The following is a 22,735-nucleotide window of genomic DNA, read 5'->3' on the forward strand; positions in this document are numbered from 1 at the left end:
ATTTTAAAAGAAGTCTCATTTCCAGGGAAGGATTAAAATGTTTCACATGAAGATAAATGTTCAAATTCATTTCTGACTGTGACATGTTAGTAAGCGCTGGACTGCAGCTACATACACTTGAGTGTTTGATTTTCATATTTTAGCGGTAAATAATTAGAACTTTCCTCCAATAAGATGATTTGACAGCTTTTGTTACAAGTAAATGTCCAAATTACAATTTTAAATTAAAAGTACAACCTTAAATTTATCTTATAGACTAAACAGCTCAATCAAAAAAAAAAAAAAAAAACTTCACTCCAACAAATCCAAATCAAAAGCAGAAAGACTTTAGAAAAAGATTCTTTATTTGGTGTAGTGCCCCATTACATTGGTAGCACTGATAAATGGATAAATAAATGCAAAATGACCTAGCTTGACAGATTAAAATAAAATGTCAATTCCACTTTTAAAAGTTTTATACCTAAAACTTATTGGAAAGTAAAAGGTAATTAACATATACAAACTTTTTCTGAAAAGAAAGTAGTTGGATTTTTTGAGGGCAACTTATCTGAACATGTCTCTGATCAGGCTTTACACATGCTATTTTCATCACCGGTTTCAGATCCTCTACTGAAAGGTGTGTAGCAAAGCTTCAGGTGTCTTACACTCAGTATTTGTTAACGATAACACTAGTGTACGTCTGATCAGAGTAAACCAGCCGCCAATCAGAGGGCTGGTCCTGAACGCCTTTAAAATCATGCTGTGATCAGGCTACTTCCTGTGCACCGCGGAGGCTCGCGAGGATCACCTGACACAAGACTGTTTCAATACTGCATTATTTGCAAGTTAGCATGATTATTGTCGCCATATTATTTAATGTCTTTAAGCAGAAAACTGTATTTTCCAAAGTCATTGTCATTTGGTGCTATAAGATGATCTTTTCTGGCTTTGGCAAGTTTCATCAAAAGGAATTCCCTACGCTCCTTCCATTCTTTTAGCTCCAGCTCCCCGTGTGCCAGCTTACACAACTCATCCTCTGTGCACGTGCCTTTGAGGAACCTGTCAAAAAAAACACCAGATCAAATGTCAGCCATCAAATACTACGTGGATTCATACTGGGAACCAGCGATGCCCCGTGTGCTGTGATGGATAATCTCACCTCTCACAAACTTTGAAAGTGCCTGTGGGAAATCGATACTGCCAGCAGTTCTGATCATCCTCAGAGTTGAAAACTCTGTCTTTGTGTTTTTCTGAGGTGATATGCTGCTGCCACTGCTTCTCACTGTTGCAGTTTTTACCACACAGCCAACAATGATTGCCAGCCTATGGGGAGAAAAAAAGAAAAAAGAGCTCTCTCATTTACACAAACTAAGTACCATCTGGCTCTTAAATCGCTCAAATTTATCACTATTTACTTTAACCGCTTTAAAATAAATAGATTAAAACAATATTCAATTAAAACGTGTGCCATCAAACTATTTAACCATTAGGCACTAATTTATTTTAGTGCATCAATCGTCGGGCACAGAAGCAATACAACACTGCTGTGGATGGTAAAAGATGAAGATTGTCATCAGATAAAACTAAAGACTGCAGTATTCTCTCATGTGCAACCAAACAACACAGGAGGCTTGAAATCCCACTGAGCGGGTCAAACTCACACGCTGAATACATTACCAGACAAAGACAAAGTGCTGTGTGCTGAATCCTCTACACTCACCACTTCTTCAGCATAGTCTGTTGGCATGTGGATCTGCTTGCCGTTCTCCCTGACAGAGTTACTGGATGTCTCCTCGCCCCAGCCAGGCTTCTGAGACAGCAGCCACTGCTCGTAAAGCTGATCCATATCTGGAACTAAATGAGGGGATAAGATGAGGTCTGCGCCGCATGCTAATTAAAAATTCGACCGAGAAAGACGGACCAGCTCTTTGACAGAACTCACTGTTGTTTTCCTTCATGTAGGTCCAAAGGTCCCGTTCTTCTACACTATGCGCAAACGTGCAATTCCCAATGTACTGACATTTCTTTCCAGCTGTCACATGCATGCAAATCTGAGAAAGAACCATGACAACATTTGGTGATCTTTGAGAATAGTTTTTTTTTTTTTTTTTTAAATAAACTGAATGGGAGGGGGGGAAGACATTTGGCACTCACCTCAAATTGAGACGGGATTGGCTTTTTGGTTGGAAGCGGTCTAACTGTTGTCCACTTTTTCCTTTCATGAGAACGTACAAGCACCACCCTCCTGTCTTTTGCCCACCTGAAGCAAGAAGAGGCAGCCTCAGTTAATATGCGCCACGTGGCCCTGCTCATTGTTTAGACGTAGAAAGATCTAAATACTCACGTGTGTCTGGCCTTGGCTGAGCAATACTTCTTGTTTTTATCTGCTTCGCTAATTTGGCCATTTCTCCAGCACTGACCACAGACAAACATCATCTTCAGGTTTGGAGGTCCAAACCTCCTCTGGACATTGGAAAGCTGCTGATGAGGTCGGAAAGATCAGTTAAAATCTGTGTTACCAGTATTTTGCCACAGTGGCAGCAGTGCAACCAACACTGGAGAGTTGGGATTTTCACTTCAGGACTGTAGCTATAATCACATGATCCAGTGATTCTGTGTTTCACCATTTATTTATTTATTTTTATTTGCATCGGCAAAAATAAAGAGAAAAGGAATACTGAACTGCACAAGTAATTCCGCTATCATACCAACAGCATTAGTTATACTTCCTAATATGGTCTGTATGCCTAAATCTGATTTACACCAGACATGAAAAAATATTTTCAGCAGCTGCGTGTGGAGACGGTGACATTTACTGTTGAACAAATCTGGTGCAAGTTCAGGGAGGCCCAGCCAACAAACAACCGACGAAGTTGCAGAAAGATTAGAAACTTTAACCAGTAATTTATGCTACAAAATGAACTGTCACACTAATGACACGTGTAAAGAATTGAACCATAACAAATGATGTTTAAAGACATTTATATATGCTGAAACCTGCATTTACTTCTGATAAATTGTTACTTGAAAAATAACACAATTAGTGTCTTGTATTCACAGAAATTAGGAAATGCCTAAAATCACCAAGCTGGTGCTTTTACCTGGACTCCCTGTGATGAAGCCGTTGCATTCCAAAATTTCTTCGCCTCTTGGACAATACTTTCATGAGTGATACCTATATCATGCAAAACAAAGAGACAAGTAGGTGTTTGTTTTAGCATTAAAAAAAAAATAAAATAAATAAAAAAATACCACAAAAGGTTTTCATATTGGCTTGTGGGAAAGAAAAGGACATCTTACCGAGCTCGTGCTGCATCATCCAGACCTTTAGCTCGATGAGACTGTGGGCGTAGAAGCAGTCGTCCTCTCTCACGCAGCCGTAACGGACCTCATGGCGACAAAGATCCAGCTGGCACTGGTTCCTCAACGATCTGATTTTGGAATAGCGGACTGTGTTTTCCTTCAAAATGTGGACCAGGCACCTAAAAGACAAACAGGGCGTTAATGCTCACAATCTTGTTCTTGTGTCCTCATCTTATTCCTTTTTGCTTTAAGTATTATTATATTACTTGAACTATAAATTCAAGTTCAATTTTCTAAAACTCCATTAAACTAAATACTTTAATCAATAAAATTAAGGCTTTAGAGTCTTGAAATGTAAAAGGACTCACTTATGATCCTCAAAGTCATGCTTTGTCACTGGATGAGAGCAAAGTGAAGGGTCATCTTTGTTGGTTTTGCTGATTATTCTGGGTTTGTGGTCAAAGCATACCTGCAAATTACATTGCAATTAAATCAGATTTGTTATGGTAACAACAAAAGGCTGAAGGGTGAGTAGTACATTTTGTTTTATAAAGAGCAGAGGAGCGAGCGTTCAGGTTCTTTTATGTTTCTATTCTTGTGTCCATTTAAAACTTCATTACAGATCAATGCTTCCTCCAGGATTTATTTCCCTCGGCAGGGGCCAGCTGGGCTTGTATGAAATGACGCCTGACTGCCAATTGAGCTTTAAAACTGAAGCTATTCATCGGCAAAACAAATAGTTTTATACAAATTAATTCAAATGGGCTAATATTTTCTCATTTATTGAGTCTTCTAGATAATAAAATTAATATCTTAGGTTTGCAGAAACAAGAAAATGGAGATAAATGTTGATAAATAAAGGCTGAGTGGATAAAGCGAAAAATAAAAAATGTGCATAAATAAAAATAAATGAAAGTAGCCCTTTAACAACTAGATGGCAAACCTGCTGTTGGTAGAAAAGTTAATAAAAGCTACCTTTTTCTAAAGACGACTCGCTGCCCTACTCTTCAGGATGACAGTCTGAATCTCTTGCAACAACAACAAAAACTCTAAATACATAAAAATTAAGGACCACTGCTCTAAAATGAATGCGGCGGAAACTCTAGACGTTCAAAGTCTGCCGGTGTCTATTGACAGAAAAGGGTTAGGGGATGTTTGCACAGAAGTAGGAAAGAAAAGCCTCTGAGAAAAAAGTCCAAGCCATTTCCCACATTCCCCCATCACTTTCTACATGTAATTGCCTTATTTTGTTGAATTTGTTATTAAGTTTCTGAAAAATGATGTGTAAATGAATAATTTACAATCAAACCAATGTGCCCCCCCCCCAGTGAAATGAAAAACAATCTACACCACATCAGGTTCTAACATCACTAAACCACTCTAATTATCTCACAGACCAGCTTGATCTTTAAACAAGAGGCTGAATAAATACGCACCCCACAGAGGAACATGAAAATCCCATGATGCTCCTGTAAGATCTTGGGAACGGTCAACCTGATGTTGGAGCTGGGTCCAAATGGATCAAAGAGCAGTTCCCTGGAGATGAAACCTTTTCGCTCCAGAGTCCAAACATCAATCTCTTCCTGGCAGTATGCAAATGTGCAGTGGCCAGGATACAGGCACTCTTTCCCCACAGCCACCTCTGAAATGACACATGTTGTTTTAGCTCGTGTCTGTGAGTGAAGCAACACTTAAATGTTAAACTTCTCAGAAAGAAATCATGCTTAGCAGAAATATGAGAGGAAGTGATGAATAAATGACAAAACATGCTGAGGGAACTGGTTACTGGCAGTGAACAGTAATGTTAAGAATTTTATACGAAGGCTAATGCAGCAATTTCAGAGCAAAGCACATTTATAGACGGTACCTTTGCAAATGTAATACGGGCCAACATATTGGGTTTTTGTTGGTCTGGGCCGAATGAGCTTCCACATTTTGTCTGGCGAATGTTTGATTCTTCCAAGTAAAGCGTCCTTTTTGCATTTATGCTCTTCAGTATGAAGTGTGTAATCTAACACACCAGGCCCTGTGGATATGAAATTTGGGGAGGATTAATCTTAAGAACACCAAACACCACTTCCCTTCTCTTTGCAGAGAAGGGAAAGCCATGACGCCTCACCTGTTTTGACGTAGCACATCGAGCAGGCTTGTTTGAATTCATGCGTTTCAGCTAAGGGGTTCTTGGCTAAATCCACAGCAGCAGGAAGACCCTTCACTTCAGGCATCCCCACAGCCATCCCCATTGGGGTTTCCTTATTGTTTAGCTGTATATTTAAAAAAAAAAAAAAAAAAAAAGGAGGACAGTGTATGACTCCAATGATAGCTGGAATTATAATGAATGAATTAATGAGATATATACAATAATTACCTGTGACATGAAGGGACTTGGAGAATAATCTGAACATTTGACAAACAGAAAAAAAGAAAAGAAACTTGACTGTTCCATTTAACACTGATAATTTATTAAAATAAATAACTGAACTTAAGTGAAACCAACATAACTAAGGAGGAAAGGTGCACTACCTGTTATGGAGAGACTGTCCAAAGAGTCCAGTGGTGGGGGCAGGGCATCAAAAGTGTCCATACCAAAATATGTGCTTGACCCAGACTTATGATACAGTGCGGGCAGATTAACAGTACACTGCTGAGCACCGCCGTGGAGAAATGCATTGATGGGCGATGGCATCAGGAATGGACTTGACATGGAACTGCCTGAGGCAATACTTGTAGGTAGAGGAAGAGGTCCCTTCACTGTGGGTATAACCTGAACAAGGAGACAGAAAATAAATCACTTCTGTTCAGGCATCAACACCATGACACATTTCATTGGATCAATAAAACCCTGCAGCCACATCCTTTCACTAACCATGCCTGATTCAGGGCCGGCTTGGTCCAGGAGAGCATCGAGGTCGTCCCCTATGATGTCTGCGTCAAAATCTTGACTGGTTTCAAGGATCGGACAAGCCTTGGCAGTTCTGCACCCGTTAACAAATGTGAGCGCAGGAGCAGAAGCTGTCGTGGGTACAGAGATGGGAAGAGCGACAGACTCGAAGCCCGGAGGCTCGGAGATACTGTTGTTGGAGGGGAATTCATCCACTACTGCCTCGCTCAGAGGCGAGTGTCCTGCCGCTGGAGCTTGGATGGGAGCCCGGACCGAAGCCAAAACATTGCTATCCTGGGTCAACTGAGGCACTTCTAAAACACAGAGGGGTGAGCGGGATGAGTGACTTCTGTTCTACTCTGCTTATCAAATTAAAGCCACATCAAGTTCAAAACTTACCAATTTCTATATCTTCAACTGAAGACGAGCCATGGGAAAACTGGAAATAAAAGAAGCCCGTTGAATAGTGTATTTCTGAAGAGTACACGTGCATAGTAAAGGTTGTGCTTCTTACCTTTTCACATGATGAATCTTGGTAATTTGATCCACGCAAAACATTCAAGGCAGGCTGTTAAAAGATAAAAGCCAGATCTATTTCAACTTTAAATTCATTATATAGCAGAACAGAAACACAGAACAAAGCCAGTGATTTTAACACGTAGAACTGATTCTTATGGAGAGAAAACTTTTGATGGCGTCTGACTTCACTTCACTTTAAATGGTTGTCAACATTTTTTAAAACCAGCTCACTCCTAAAACACACATACCTTACTTCTCACATAAGCTTTACGGATTTTCAATCCCAATATTTTGGCAAGGTCCTGAGTCAGCTGTATGACACTGGGATCCTGGGGATAGGAAAAATTAAAGGAATTATCCATGTTAAGCTATTTATACAGTACAATTATACTTTTTAACCTATTTAAATTTAATATGCTTTATCAAACCAAACTACCATACGATATCAACACTATGGGACAGTTGAGGAAGAGTTCCTCCTTAACTTTAATACATCTGAGAAAGAAAAAAAAAAAAAAGTACTGAAACATAATCAGGTGTCCAACTTGTACACAGAAACATAAGTACACCACTGACAGTCCAACATCAGTGTTACTTAAAGTTTCTCGTAACATCTGATCTTTGAACTCCTTGGCCTGTGTGACTTTTTACTTTGTTTCGTTTTCTTAAAAGTGCTTCTTCTGGATATATGAAACACAAGAGTGATGCCACAGCTTACCTGAGGCACAGCTAGAGAGCATTTGGCAACCGTCTCGTAGGCCTCTTGATGTCTCCCCATCTCTTTCAAGGCTTTTGCTTTTCTGTACAGTGCTTTGTAGTTCCCCTCGTTCAAACGGAGAGCCTTTTCACAGTCTTCTAATGCTTGGTCATACAGTCCCTGAGGAATGGGAAAAAGATGTCAGAATTAGAAAAGCTGCAGTTGACCCCCAGGGCTGTAGCGAACGCAGATAAAGCCGCTGCTCCTTGATCATAAAATGGCTCTGCGTGATCAGTGAGTTGCGTCAGGTGTGGTGTGCAGCCTCCATGAAGGGATTTCTTTTTTTCTGCACAGACTTGATGCAGACGGACATAAAGAGATTGGATGCTTGTCTTAAAGCACCAGCTTTTATCAGACTGAGGTTTTCTTTAGTGCTTGAGTCTTTACTGATTCTCATTATTTGACACAAGATATCCACTGACAGCGTCTCTGTAAGAACTAACTACTAGGACAGAGGACATAACTAACTGCTGATGAGTCTGTGACCAAATAATTTAATTTAAAATGACATTTAGACATGAAATATGCCCATAATTACCCAATATGAGCATTATTTTGAAGTCTGGGATATTCAAAAGCACATTAAAGCTTGTCAAGGCCATATAGTTTATATTAAAAGTGTAAAAATCAATGTTCATCGTTGATTTTGTGATCTAATAGCTAGATCATCAGATTTTTCTTCTCTAATTAAAACTATCAACTACCTAATTAATGCATTAGTTGTGGATCAGTTTTTCCCAGTCAAATTACTGGACATGTACTGAATCTAAATGCTTTTCATCATGTAGATTACTGGAGGCATGGCTTAAATAAAAGAGTAATTAAGACTAACTACACCGTTTGACGCAGTAATATTCTGCAATATATAAGAAGGGCAGCAGTAAGGTGGCCCGCCCCTCCCTGCAGTGAGTTTTGGATGCAAATATACCAGCTGCTGAAATATGCCTAAAAATCACACTCATACAGATCCCGTTTTTGATCTTTGCATTATGCCAAGTATGGAAAGTGAAGAATAACAATGCAAGCTGAAAAGTGTGTGGGTCTGACATTTGACATCAGTTACTGTCAAAGCGTGGGGGCAGTAAAACACCTTAAGATGCCATTTAAAATATCTTCTGTTGTTTACAGACAAATCTGTTTTAAAAACAGTATCCAGGTGTGCCATTGTTTTTAATGGTCTAATTACTAAGTCCACAAAGGAAGACACAAACAGAATGCAGACTTAAAATTGGACATTAACTCTTGACTTGATAAGTGTTCCAATATTACTCTCTAAATATAGAGATGTTAAAGATTTTATAGGATAGACAAACAGCTGGTGTTTTTCATACCAGCACTGGCAGTCTAAGAAGCAAATTGAATGTTTTTTTATTACACTAAGCAGACTCAGATAAAAGCAAGAACACAGCATAGCGATGCAGCATGATGGACGATTCAGAGAGCACATCAGGATAGCGCATCCCCAACAAAAACAAAATGTCTCTCATTTATCTATTCATGCAAACTGCCAAACAGTCTGAAGGGTGCATTTAGTTTTATGCAATGTTTTGCTGACTTGAGTTAGGCAGCTGCAGTTAAACCACCTATGTGATGACAGCGCTTTGTCCCAATTGGCTGACGGCTCCACTGATGCGGATGGCATTATAAATTTTATTTCCAAGAACGTTAGAGCCCCTTCTATGGTTCTCTCTGTCCAAAGGAGATACAATCACATCTACACTATATTTTTCATCTCCATCAACAAGCCGTAACAACCGTTGTGCAGGAGCTAGTGTTTGGAAAAAGATTCTCATAGGAAGGCTCGATGATACGGCTTCAAAATTGCATCTTAAGATTTTTTCACACCAAAATCTATTTAGGGTTAATCAATATTCTCCCTCTTAAAAAACAAACTAAAATGACAAAGAAATTACTCAAAACAAGTGTTTTGAGTCTTTTTGTCCTTACATCTGTATTTTTAAACATGATTCTTATTAAACCAATAAAATACCTTGAGGTACTCTTAAAGGTTTTTTGTGTGACCTTCCAGTCCAAAACATATTACTACCACTACGCTAGAAAACATTTTCAGACAATCTACTGTACAGTCTCACGCATTAAAGCAACATTCACAACCTGTGGCTTGAAAGAAGAAAGAACAGCTCTGCAGTATTTCCACAATGAGTTGTGTAATCAAGTTCATGTGACACAGGTGTACTGAACGTGAACTACACTCCACCTATGACGTCTTCTGAAGTCATTCACAGTGACCATCAGGTCAGTAGAATGTGATCTTAATTGCAGCTGAGGACCACTTACTGCTTTATTTTGGTATCGGCGAGTTGTTCAACACAGCAGATGTGACCTAACGTAAACTCTGCCCTCAACTGTGCCACAACTCACAAACTAAATCTTTATTGGCTGCTTCTTGTATTTTGGACTTTCCTTGTTCCCTTAAGTTGTCTTTTCTATTTCACTGCGCATGTGTAAAGTGGAAGACCCCCCAGGAGTGGGGAATTTAAAGAAGTTCTGCCAGAAACTGTAACAGACTGGAGTGGGATGTTCACCACCTACTTACTGGAACAACATTTAGATACGCTGCAGCTCGATTTGCATACAGCTTCTCCAGTAAACCTGTTGGAACACAGATTTCTTCAGAGTCGGCATAGTCTGCTATGCTCAAGGCTTCGGTGTACATCTCGATGGCCTTTGTCCACTCTCCCTCTTTGAACACATCATTCCCTTCTCCAAAAAGATTCCACACAAGGTCCTTAATGAACACCTGGAAATGAGCAAGAAGCAAATCAACAAAAAGTACATAAACAAAGTGCGGCTGAATAAGTTTAGGTCATTAAAGTACAAGTGTTGATGCTACATGGAGGGTGGGAATCAGGTACACAACTTACTTCATACTGCTCTTGACTTCCTGGAAATGGAAGCGTAGATCTGAAAGCAAAAACAAAAAGGGTTAAGTGACAAGAAAGCTGTGACGTGATGAAAGAGTTTAATTATCTACAAAGACTGAATAACAATAATTCAGTCATTCATCATATCTGTTTTCTAAATATTTAACAATACATTTCATTATATTAGTAACAGTGTTGGTATTTAGTGCTTTAGGGGAATTGTGAAGATTTATAAGTTTCTATGCTGCATGTAGTGCTTCAGTAGCTACACAGCTTTTTGTTTTAACTCATTATTAAAAAAGAAGAATATCCTGCACAGCTCTGTTGCTCTGGTTCACAATTTATTGATCGTCTTTGACTACTAAACTACATCTGAACCCAAGACACAGTCATCACAGCAAGCAGATGTGTAGGAGTGTGTGTGGGTTTAGGTGTTGTGTGTGCGTCATAGATTTCATTGTTTACTGCAAACAAGTCGGTAAAAGCTATCACCTTACAACAACCAGATTCAATTCAGCAGTGAGAATATTTGCAATTGTTCGAAGAAATGTGTTATTTGATGTTTTAAAGCTGTAAAGATGTCTGATATTATTTGTGTTATTGTAATATTGAATGACAAAAGCCCGCAAGTAAAAGTCCTAACATGAATCTAATTGTTGTTATTATTAGTTTTTTAAAAGACCAAATCATACAGTTATATCACTGCTCCAGGTGAGTCCTAAAAATTTTAAAATCTGCATGGCACAAAATCTCAGGCAGTGTCATGATGGAAACATTTTTGATACATGGTCATGGTCACAGTGAAATTGCTTTATTATGAAGGTTCCCCATTCCGCTCCAGTCTTGCATTTTAAGTCACTTTTCCTCTTTTGGGCACTGGACTGTGTGGATAACTTAGTTTTAGTTTAAACCATTGGACCTTCATTGAGGCATACCAAGCTCTTATTACAGCTAATGGAGAGAAGAGCTGCAGCACAAATGCTGACTGGATATAGGAGCCTCAACTTGCAAATAATAGCCGCAACATGCAGGAATGTATACAAGCTCAAAACATTATACTATCTATCAGACAGCTTATTGTGTCTAAACTTGATTAATGTTTTAATTGTCTTGTTAAATACTTTTCCTGCATTAGTTATTAGCCTTCACAGTTCAGTTTGATATATTATATTTTAGATGACATTTACATATTTCCTAGTTTAATGTGACTCATTAAAGCAGCATTCATCTCAGAAAATTAACATCCTGCCAGAAGTTTCATATTGATTGCATAGTCATTCACTGTGGTATTTTAAGTATCACTTTTGGTTACAGAATAAAAATGCCTTGTTAGGTTAGATGAAAAGCAACTCTGCACTTCTTGGCGCTGTTCTAAAACGACATGGACAACAAAACTCCCCCTGATGCAATGACACACATTTAAAACAAAACAAAACTAAAGGAAAGCCAGGAATCAGCGGTACCACTGCCGCACAGCTGATCTGAGCAACAATAGATGATGCAAGGATGACAAATCATTCTTGCGCTGAGCAGTCTGTAGAGGGTGACTGAGCTTTTTCCATTAATGGGGCTTACAACTTCAGGCAGCAGTAGACTTTAATTGTGGTTGAAAAAACCCTCAAACACCAGCTGATATTTTTTGTTATCTTCTACCCAATAAAGCACAATAAGAGAACAAAAAATAAATCAGATCCTTTGAGGGTTGCAATATCACTTTGGTCAAATTCAGCTAATCTGGGATAGTCTGACCAACCGTTGATCTAAGTCTAGCTAGCTAAACACTGGTGACCATCTGTTTCTCAAGAAATATCAATCAAACAGTAATGTGGGAGAAACCCAGATGACTGTTTAAAGAAAATGTTAGCCAATACGTGTAAATGATGATGCATCAAAAATGGGATCTGACCCATGACAAACCATGATACTCACTGGATGAACTGTAAGCCTTTCTGGATCTCCTGCCAGCGGCTCCTTCTGTCTTGACACGCTTCAGACATGTTTGCCTGTTTTACTATCAACTCCTCAGTTCAGCACCTGAAAGTACAACACACATTTTAGTTTTTTTTTTTTTTGTTGTATTTGACCAGTAGAAGCCAAAATCCCCAACAGTGTCAACAACAAATCAATTGAAAAAAAAAAAAAAAAGAATGCACTTCTTCCTTATTACCAACCACAGGTCGTCCAACTGGTTGACTGGCGACTGAGTTGTTAAACCTTACTAGTCAGGATATCATAAAGTCTTCATGAGGTTAATCCTCCCTTTTTAATCGCTTCCGCATTTGATAATGACGACACTGACCGACGCTGTAGTTCCGGATACTAACATTTATGGCAGCCTGAGAGCTAATGCTGTCAACATAAAATCTGTGTCTGAATGTACTGTTAGAAAACTAAAACATCCGAAACTGTGGGTGAGATCCAGAGCGTTTACAGAGCTGTTGGAAGAGTTTCATCTTCGCACCGAAAGCAGAGTCCGTTATCGGACAAGATTTTAAATGACTGACTATTCATCAGTTCATCGAAGACTACTTTCTTTCAATGAATAAAAAAAGAAAAAACACAGTTTGGTTTCCATAAAGTTTGTGTCGTTGCTGGTCGGCTGATAAATCGTGTTTTAAGGTGAAATATTTCCATCGTTGCGCATTAAAATCCCGCCAAGTTACGACTGTCAACTCCGTTTGGTCCCAGGTCACGTTAAATAAACCAAAATAAGCCTGGATGCTTAGCTTTAGAGCTAACCTTAGAGCTGATCAGGTTATTATCCGTGTTACAGAAACATACAGTGACAAACTGATGAAGCAAAAAAGACAAAATGATGGTGTGACTTCATGTTAGCTTTAGGCGGGTGTGTCTGTCCTTCTTCCCACCAGCAGAGCTCAAAACTTACTTTCTTCCAGCCACATTATTGTGTCACAAACGCTAACAAACACGATCACTTCAAGGCGCAGCGCAGATTTGGGGAGATAATAAGTCATTTATGTCGCTTTTCATTTGACAGAAACGGGCGTCCGATAATGGGCGCACCCGCTTTAGCGCACGTGTGTTACGCGCGGCCGCGGGGAGAGAGGGAGAGAGAGAGAGAGACTTCTCGTTAGCAATCATCACCCGCTAGCAAAGATTAGCCATCTGTCCTGCCCCTTGCCAGCACATTAATGGGCTTAACAGTTTTTCTGGAAACACGCACGGACACCGGCAGCTTCCGGACTTAGTTTGTAGAAACTAGCCTGAAGCCGACAAAGCTAAAGACACGACCAAGTTAAACTAGTTCCCCCCTACGCAAACAATAGCGAGCTGTACATGTTTAGCTTCCTGACTGAGTCCCGCTAAAACGCCGCAAAAGTTGGCGATATTAATACTTACATGAATGGATCTTTAGTCCAAACGAACCTCACGTCGGTTCCAGAAAAAGGAGGGATGGTGATTTGTTTGTTTTTGTGTTTCGTTTTAGCCAAAATAACTTAGCTAGATGTGCTGTAACGCCGAAGGCCGCCCTTTGTTTCTTCTTCTGCTGTGATTGAGGGCAGCGCGAACAGCGGACTCCACCGCGCCGCCGCCCCCTGCAGGCAGAGCAGGGACACCACAGCGACTGGTGTTTCATCAACGGAATCAGGTTTGTTTGAGTTTTTATTTTCTCCAAATTCATCAATAAAAGCAGATAAAAACAGAGGCGGTAGAAATAAAATAAATTCAACAAACATAAAAAATCCCCAAAATTCCACATTTTATTTATTAATAAAACATTTCCTGAGGCACAGGTTTACGTCTGTTACATATTTAATTTGTATTTTTATTTATATGTATTTATTATGCATATAATTATATTTATTTTTATTTTCATACCTTCTACCTTTTTTTGCACAGTGTCATTTATGTTTGATAGCTTGTTGCTACAATACAAATTTCAGATCAGTAAAGCAAACCTATCTATATCTAGGTAGTTTTAGTTAATCTTCTGTCAACATAATATTGAGTATTCATTCATTCATTCACCTTCTACGGATTGTCTGTTTCCGGATTGTGGGGGGGTGCTGGACCCAATCCCAGCTCACTTTGGGTGAGGGTGAGGTACACCCTGGACAGGTCACCAGTCCATCACAGGGCCAACACACAGAGACAGACAGAGACCAACAACCACTCACACTCAGACCTACGGACAATTTTGAATCACAATCCACCTAAATTTGATGTCTTTCGATGGTGGGAGGAAGCCCATGCAAGCACGGAGAGAACATGAAAACTCCGCACAGAAATGCCGGGGAAGTGAACCCGTGACCTTCTTGCTGTTAACAATGGGCAATAAAACAAAACAATTTCTACTAATTTGAATTTCAGGTTTCGTTTCACTCCACAGTAAACAATAACAGCAAACTACCAGCTTAGAAAACTCAAACAGGAAGTTATGTCCTCACTAAATGGCATGCGATATTCATAGAAGCAGAACTGGTTTTCTTGTTTTGTTTGAAGGGATCTCCTTGGTTCCCTTCTCATCATCAGATTTTAAGTATATTTACCACTGCTTGTATTTGTTTATTCTTAAGCTTGACTGTCTTTTAGGTCCATTAGTGATACAAACAATGAATCAATTCCTTCAACTGAATCTACAAATTATGTCGACAAAATAACTGTACCTCTTTAATCCAAAGTAAATTTTCACTTCTTGCCATCACCTCTCTTTCCAGTAAATGATTGAATGATTGATTTTTTTGTTTCGTTCCGCTTTGAAGTAATTACCATTTATCTGAAAAACACTTCCCTGTTTTAAACTTGGATGAGCTGATCACACCTTCGCTAAAAGATGCGTGACTTAAAAATAAAATGTCTTTGATGGGAGTAACTGGCCAAACAACATTCCAGGCAATGTAAGGCATATAAAGCAACAATAGTAAATATGCTTACTTGAAGAACGCAACTAAGTTTTTTTTAAAGGAAGAGGAGTTGTTTGTACTTTTGATAAACAAGGACAACATATTTTACATAACCATGCTATATAAAAACAAGGACAAAACACCAACAAAATGCAGTAATATCTTCAAGAACCTAATCCATAATTTATTTGATCCTGTTTCCTTTTATTCGTCTACAAATTAGGTACATGGTTTGATGAGAGTTTTCAAAGCAAGCATAAACATGTTTGAGGAGCAGACGTACATCTGCGAGCTACCACGCCTCTTCTTCCTTCCTTTTCATCACTTGCTGATTTCTCTTGCCTTTCCCCGAATCATTCGGAGCCAGCGTCTGATTCTAATTCAGCTGTAGTTCACCCACAGATTTACAGGTGGAGCGAACACCTTCCCTTCAGTCTCTCTTTTCATTAGATGCATGTCTAGACACAAGGTCGGTCACCAGTTTGTTCATCTACGGCCTTGAGAGCATGCAGCAGATACACTCCCATCTGCAGTTGCCGTAGTAACCAAGGCTGTGGCAGGGCTGGTAGTGAGTTAAAGAAGATGTGAACACTGAATATATAACACAAGCTGCCTTATAGAGTCGCATACGCATTTTCCATCAGGGTTTAAAGGTATTTCTGATTCTGGTAGATAAATATTCTGTGTATAAACTTAAACAAGAATTAGAAATCAAGGAAGCGCCTCAAGGCAAGATGGCAATACATGAGATCAGATTTATTTATTTATGTTCAGATATATAGTTGGCCAGAGGTGAGGTCAGGCTGTGTGAGTGTTTTTAAACACCTCAGAGTTCATATAAGGTCTGTCATTGCTCATTGTCCTTATTTCCTTAATGCTTCTGCCGCAGACACACTTGTTCTCCTGAAAACTCCTCTTTCATCCAGCTCTTAAGATTTCCATCATGCTGATTACAAATACTGGAGGCATACAAAGTAAAACAGAACAAAAATGCCTTCCCTATTTTTAAAAATCTTAAATGCATTATTCAAATGTGCAAGCAATGAAGTTTAGTCTGTTTGCATTTGAACAACACTGGAGGAGCAACTTTTTTTTGTAGTTTGTTTTGTCTTAATTAATTCTCCCCCTACTCTGTTCAGGTTGTTTTTAAATCAAAACTACAAAAATTAAAACTGAAAAAATCATTTACTATTTGGTTGTTTGTCAGACTGAAACTTGTTTTGTATTTTGTTTTTCTCCTTTAACGTGACAATCGTATTTTTGGATCTTTTCATCCTCAGCCTTTTGGGAGTCTAATGTAGCGGGGGGAATTCACAAAAAAAAAAAGGAAAAAAAAGAAGAAAGAAACATTTGAAGATTTTGTTTTTTGTCCACTTCATTGCACATTACACATCACTCAGTCTTCATATGATTTTTTTTTCTTCAGACTGGGCGTGTTTGGCTTGATATGATCTTGATCTGATCTGCATTGGCCTGATGTTTTTTGGCAACGGTGCTGAGAAGAATCTGATATCCAGGGATTGTGAGGGATGTGTGTCCTCATGCAGTACAGTCCTGGCAGCTAAAATAACTACCAGGAGGAGGCGCTTATCTCACAATGAGCAGCAGCATCACTGAGGGACTGAAAAAAAAAAAATAAAAGAAATAAAGAAAAAGGACTGAATCTGTCCCCTGTTATCAAAACCCACAGCGTGTGTCTTTTTATGATTTAGCTGCCCTGAGATTACTACATTATGGATGACAATGGAGTCCTTTGTGACAGAGCTGAAAATATACCCGGAGAAACCACAATAAAAAGATGAAAGTTAAAGATATGACACAGTTCATGCCATTCCAAGTTCAGGTCTGCAATTTGTCAAAGAAACAACTTAAGCTGTTAAACTTAGACACTTGGAGTGCTGCTCAGTAAATCATACTGACAATAATGATAGCTGTACTGTGTCCTTTGTTCTACGGGGAGAGGTTCTGTTTCTGTTTACCCCTCCGACATGTTTATTTATAAGAGAAGAAGAAGGATGGGCAACAAGAGTAGCTCGCTTCATTATTATGGAGGAAAACTATTATTAGAGTGTGATTACCATAATTATAAAGTCTGGTTGTGTTTGGTTTGAAGAGCTGTAGCTACATGTTGTCTTAAAGTAACTGGGAATGTGTCAAGTGAGCACCAATTAAACCTGACGTTTATTGACATTGTCTATAAACTTACATCCCTTTCTTTACTCTGAGACGGTTGTTGTTTCAAATCTCATCAATTTGTATTGTTATTTTCAACATACAGTCTCTATTTAAGTTTATATATTTATGTTTACTTCATGATTTGTCTTTTAACCAATAATTTAGGGTTAAAATTACCATCCGCAGCGACTCCAGTCTGCAAACTTTAAGAGTTTGATTGTTTGTCCTATTGGTTACATAACACACACTTCAATGAGCAAATGATATACTTTTCTTTTTAAATCCTGTGGTGCTATAGCAAATATTTTTTGGGATTTATGGAGGACTAGATACAACAAAGTCAAAAAGAAATATTAAAATTAATATATAAATGTAGTAAGTTTTTATTGGAAAACAAATGGGTTTTCATTGAGAAAGTACCTTTTATTGATAGAAAAACAAAAACATCCTCTTCCATCTACCGTACAAACAGACAACGGGAAGAACCAGTTAAAAAAAAAAAACAAAACCCAAGCCAACAACCCTTGACTACTTCCTCAAGGAGGCGTACAGTTTTACAGACATTGGATTAGCCTCTGACCAATAGTGATGCTCAGGAGATTATTCATACGGCACCTAAAATAAGCTCTCCACTCATTGCCCCACTCTCACGGTGGAAGTGAGCAACACTTGGTGTAGAGCTGAGCAGCCTGTTGCATGCCATGGCCACGTTTTACAGGATACTGCTTCTACTATCTGGTGAGTTTTGGTTTTTTTTTTCTTCTAAAGTGGACCTCCAACTCTTGATGATATGCAAAAGGCTTGAAAAGTTATTTTGAGGGAATAGAGGGAAGCACTGCAGGTGTCAGTAACAAGGTGAAACTACTTGTGTTTACTTAAGGCTGGTGATCCGGGGACAGTGTTCTTTAAGGCGCCAAGTGCAAATACACAAAAGTTTGTTTTCAACTTTATCACCTTTCCTCTCAGTCTCAAGTTTGTTCAGGTGCTCAGGTAGCATGTAGCTTTCAGGTGTGTGATACATACTCCTTTATGGATTTCTTTGATCCTGTGGCAAATAAAAATGGGGCTTAATATTATGAAGAATTATGAATAAAAACTATGCAAGCGCTGTTGTTGTTAGTATGTTGAATCGCTGCGTATCATACTGTAACATGACGAGAGGCCAGAGATGCCAAAGCCAAACCCAGATGAACAAGATAAGAGTTTGTTCCTGCGCTTTTTGTTGTTTATTGTTCTTTGCAGTGGCTGAGGCCTCTGTGGCACCACGCGGGTCCCAGCGGACGAAGAGAGGGTTGCTCGAGCTGGCCGGTGCCATCCAATGCAGCACGGGGAGAAGTGCTTTGGCTTACACGATGTACGGATGCTACTGTGGACTGGGTGGTCAGGGCTGGCCCAGAGACAAAACGGACTGGTGAGGCAGCAGCTTTAATCGCACTCTTCTCCAACCTGACAGGAGAAATTACGGCACACTTGATAGTAATGTGTAGTAAAACACTGAGGTGTCACTCTATATGAGGCCCACCTATACATTACATGGTGCCAAAGATGTAATTCAGGGATGGTGTGTACTCGTGATTTCCTCCTCCTGGATGCCTTTGGTTCCTACAGCCTGATGTGCACACACAATTTCCATTTGTTAATGACCTGCCTGAGCCACAAATGTTGTGCAATGGGTAAGGAAGGGAGTGATTCCCATATTCAGCATACTCTCATGGTCCAATGGTTACTTCAAAATAGGTCCAAATACTCCACACCCAAATCCTAATTGCCCTCTCCTTCTGTTCCTTTTTTACCACAAGACATTGCACCCCCACAAACCAGTTAACTGCTAACAATCTGTGGAGAGAACGTATGTGGTGATCCTGCCCTGCCTTTAAAATAGCAGTGGTGTGATTTAAACCACGGTGCCGTGACTACCCACCAACTTCCTCCATGACCTTGTGTGCTCCGGGCTGAGTTTTCACTGCTGAAGCCTTCAAAATGAAACATTTATTGTGTTGTGAATTCTCCAATACATAGGTGTTGCCACAGGCACGATTGCTGTTACGGAGATGCAGAACGTCTTGGATGTCGAACCAAAACAGACCGTTATCACTGGACATGTGAGGACAAGACAGCTGAGTGCGGTACGGCATCATTAATGCTTTGGCACCATCACACAAATATTTGCATCTTCTTTTTTCTTTTTATAGCTGCTGCTGTCGTCTCTCAGTAGCAGCACACAAGGGTAAACCTGTCATCTAGACTGCACCGTACATTTCATGGTATTTTAACATGCAGTCATTTTATTTTCATTATTGTAGGCAGCCACCTTATTGAGGTGTTCACATTTAAGTACCAAAAATAGTGGGTTGTTATTTTCTGGGAGTAAAATATAAAAAAGCAAATCATAATACTGACAATTGCTGTGTGTTCCCTGTTGTTTTCTGCTCAGGAGTTGTTTTTTTTTTGTTTTGTTTTGTTTTGTTTTTTTTGTTGGTTGTTGTTTTGTTTTGTTTATAGGAAGTCTAACTGCTCGGAAGCAAAACTTATAATATACCTAAAATATAGCATGAAAGGTCAAGCTGTGCATGTTTCATGGAGAGCCTCCCTGTACCTTGTTACTGCAGAACAAATAACATGAATGTTCTTCATTGCAGATAACTTGGAGGACAAATGTGAAAAGCTTCTGTGCAAGTGTGACAGAGACGCAGCCAGGTGTTTAAGAAATGCACCTTTCAAACGAAGATACGCCCTATGGCCAGATTTTCTGTGCGGCAACAAATACCCTTTGTGCAATATTTACTGACAAGAAAAACCTCTGCACATCCATGTGTGCCTTTTTTCTATACAAATTATTACAGCGAAAATAGTGAAAGGTATTAGAACTGTTTTTATGAATATCATTATAAGACTAAGCCTCTTTTCTTTAAATTGTGAAGAATAAAAACCATGTGGCAGTTTCACGTTTTAGTTGCAGAAAAAAATGATATTTTAGACATAAAAGGTTCACAGCAGGTAAACACCTGATCCTTGATAAATACCACATGACTGTCTGGAGGGTCATGAGGAATACAGCTGCAGTGGTTTGGCAGTTCAGGCTCAGCAGAGGGTCAAATGTTCACATCGGAGACAGAAAGATCAGCGCGCTGCTGCTCACAACAGTACTTTTATCTGTTGAAATACTACGCAGAGGAGCCCCTGTCTGAAACCTCTAAAGCTAAGTCTTTGTACTCTGGTTCATTGACCTGACTTTATTCACTGGGTTTTATTTAAAAGAAATGCATTCGGAAATTGATTGGGCTGGTAACCAACCAGAGGTTTTCTACTTTTTTATATGTAGCCTTTTGTGCAATGGAAATACAGATGTTCTTATAGTCCTGACTAACTGACTCACTCACTTCTGTATATATATATATATATATATATATATATATATTTTTTTTTTAAGCACTTCAGCATGGTTAGATATAATTATAGTGAAAAAGAACTTTCCCATGGAGGCTACAGACTTTAGTTAAAGTCACTGAATAGGTATTGCGTGACCTCATATACTCATAGACTGATTACACAGCAGGGTACTACCCATTGTTATATGTGGTGTTGCTATATTGCCTTTAGGTGGTGCCATATTTACACTGACACGTCTGTGTCAGTGGAATTATTGAGTTTGTATTTAAAAGTCACTGCTGGCATGCTGTTTTGAGTAATGAAGAAGATTTCATTTTGAAATGGACTCTTTTTGTTTATTTGTTGTTTTTTGTAAAATGTCTGGTCTTCAGTAAATTAATCTATTTTCTTGGTTCCGGTTATGATGGTAAACATCGTAACCATCATGGTTGTAATCAGAGTAAACAAAACCCCAGATGTTACTGCTCTAGCGAGCTTTTACATGCCTGAGTTCCGTCAGTGAGGTCACAGCATGAAACACAGTTTCTTTGTTGAATGACTGCACCGCTCATGAGTGCGGACCAAAATGGGGAGATGATATTGTGCTACAGTGTCCAAGGCCCAGGACTGGAAATAAGTATCTGGGTCATGGCCCACAAACACTTGCCCAATTGTGCCCAGCCTTCACACGGTATGAGCTCTGACGTTATGAAAGTCAAACACTCCATCCTCCACTTCTCAGACAAAGAAAACTTTTTTTGAATTCAAGTGTTTACATATAAATATCTGGTGGTATATATTTATTCTCTTTAATCAGGAAATAGACTACGCCTTGCTTTCATACTGCTAAACCTGAAAATATTTTTTTCATTTTTCTTGACTGTGGAGCAGAAGGAGTCAGTGCTAACTTCTCTCTCTCTCTCTCGCACTCACAGAGAGAGAATTTAATGTCATAAAAGTGACATCAATGTGAACTTTGACCTATCTCACTGGTGTAAAAATGTGAAGCAGGCTCATAAATATTGTGTGTTGGATGGTTAAATCTCTGATTTGAACAGGGGTCTCAGAGTTTCAGTTCAGTTTCTATCTCAGGCATCTGTCTCACAACTGCTGAAACTCTGTGTGAAAGCGGTCTATTTCCCGATCTTTTATTTTCCCTGCTGCCTGTAAAAGTTGATGAGACTTTTCCTCAGAGTGGTTTTCTGAGAGCGCTCGCCTCCTCTGTATTCCTCCTACCCTGAAGTCTCATTTCAGTGGTTCCACCTCTTGACTTCGTTGATGTTCTCTCACTCGTCCTTGGCACCAACCCAAATTGGCTTCATCATAGTTTGTTTCTATGTTAGTCTTTGGTGTTACCCTAAGAATCTGCTCCGTCATTGGACAGAAGTCACCGTCTGTGACTGCTGGCTTGAAGGTTGGGAAAATTCGCTGAGTCTATGCCCAGGGGAGTGGTCAGGGCGGTGGCCAGTGGTTGCAGAGGTCTGATCCAGATCATCAGTTTGGAGTCATTCAAGGAAAGCCAATGAAGTAAGTCCAAATTGACATCAGAAAGTCAAAAATGCACACTGAAAGGTGAGGTGTGATGCTTAAAAGAGACGCAAATCCTCTACAAGCACAAGTAAAATCACTGTGAAGAGACACAAAGCAATCACAAGACACACAATAAGATGCAAATGTAACACGGATGACAAACGACACCGCCATCTCTTTCTTTCTGGTTGTCTCCCCGACCAAGAGATGGTGAGGACTGATTGTTTCATAATCTGTCCATGGCTGTAGGCAACTGGAAGTTTTAATTTGCAGCTTTTTGTTAATATGCAAAGAAGTTTCTATATGGCTCCTTGTAGAAATGAACTCTGTTCATCAATGGGATTTCCCATGTCAGTTTTTTTTTCGGGGGGGGGGGGGGGGGGGGGGGGGGGGGGGCAGTATTTGTGTCTTCGTGACCTCAGGGCTTTCCTTGATTGGAAAACACTTCATTTGCAAGTCGTTATGGCATTTT

General features: G+C 39.4%; 2 protein-coding genes across 3 annotated transcripts; one reads left to right on the forward strand and one right to left on the reverse strand.

Moving 5' to 3' along the window:
* Positions 1 to 323: 323 nt before the first annotated feature.
* zc3h7a (zinc finger CCCH-type containing 7A) lies at positions 324 to 13,818 on the reverse strand. 2 transcript variants are annotated; one of them, XM_029507689.1, is made up of 23 exons: positions 13,685 to 13,818; positions 12,254 to 12,358; positions 10,325 to 10,364; positions 9,997 to 10,200; positions 7,401 to 7,559; positions 6,931 to 7,011; positions 6,678 to 6,731; positions 6,563 to 6,602; positions 6,149 to 6,477; positions 5,806 to 6,046; positions 5,651 to 5,679; positions 5,402 to 5,546; positions 5,150 to 5,308; positions 4,719 to 4,924; positions 3,651 to 3,751; positions 3,280 to 3,461; positions 3,081 to 3,154; positions 2,324 to 2,457; positions 2,134 to 2,239; positions 1,922 to 2,030; positions 1,700 to 1,833; positions 1,139 to 1,302; positions 324 to 1,038 (listed from the first exon to the last, which is right to left on the reverse strand). In XM_029507689.1, the coding sequence occupies exons 2-23, from the start codon at positions 12,319 to 12,321 to the stop codon at positions 849 to 851; spliced, it is 2,949 nt and encodes a 982-aa protein (XP_029363549.1). In that variant the 5' UTR covers positions 12,322 to 12,358; positions 13,685 to 13,818; the 3' UTR covers positions 324 to 848. The 2 variants fall into 2 exon arrangements, with proteins under 2 accessions (XP_029363549.1, XP_029363548.1); XM_029507688.1 differs by having other exon boundaries at positions 2,324 to 2,460.
* Positions 13,819 to 17,965: 4,147 nt separating this feature from the next.
* Positions 17,966 to 21,079, forward strand: pla2g10 (phospholipase A2 group X). Its single transcript, XM_029507693.1, has 4 exons — positions 17,966 to 18,102; positions 18,607 to 18,775; positions 19,384 to 19,490; positions 20,004 to 21,079. The coding sequence occupies exons 1-4, from the start codon at positions 18,066 to 18,068 to the stop codon at positions 20,150 to 20,152; spliced, it is 462 nt and encodes a 153-aa protein (XP_029363553.1). The 5' UTR covers positions 17,966 to 18,065; the 3' UTR covers positions 20,153 to 21,079.
* Positions 21,080 to 22,735: the final 1,656 nt, after the last annotated feature.

Source organism: Echeneis naucrates, chromosome 8, assembly GCF_900963305.1.
Source record: "Echeneis naucrates chromosome 8, fEcheNa1.1, whole genome shotgun sequence".
NCBI lineage: Eukaryota > Metazoa > Chordata > Actinopteri > Carangiformes > Echeneidae > Echeneis > Echeneis naucrates.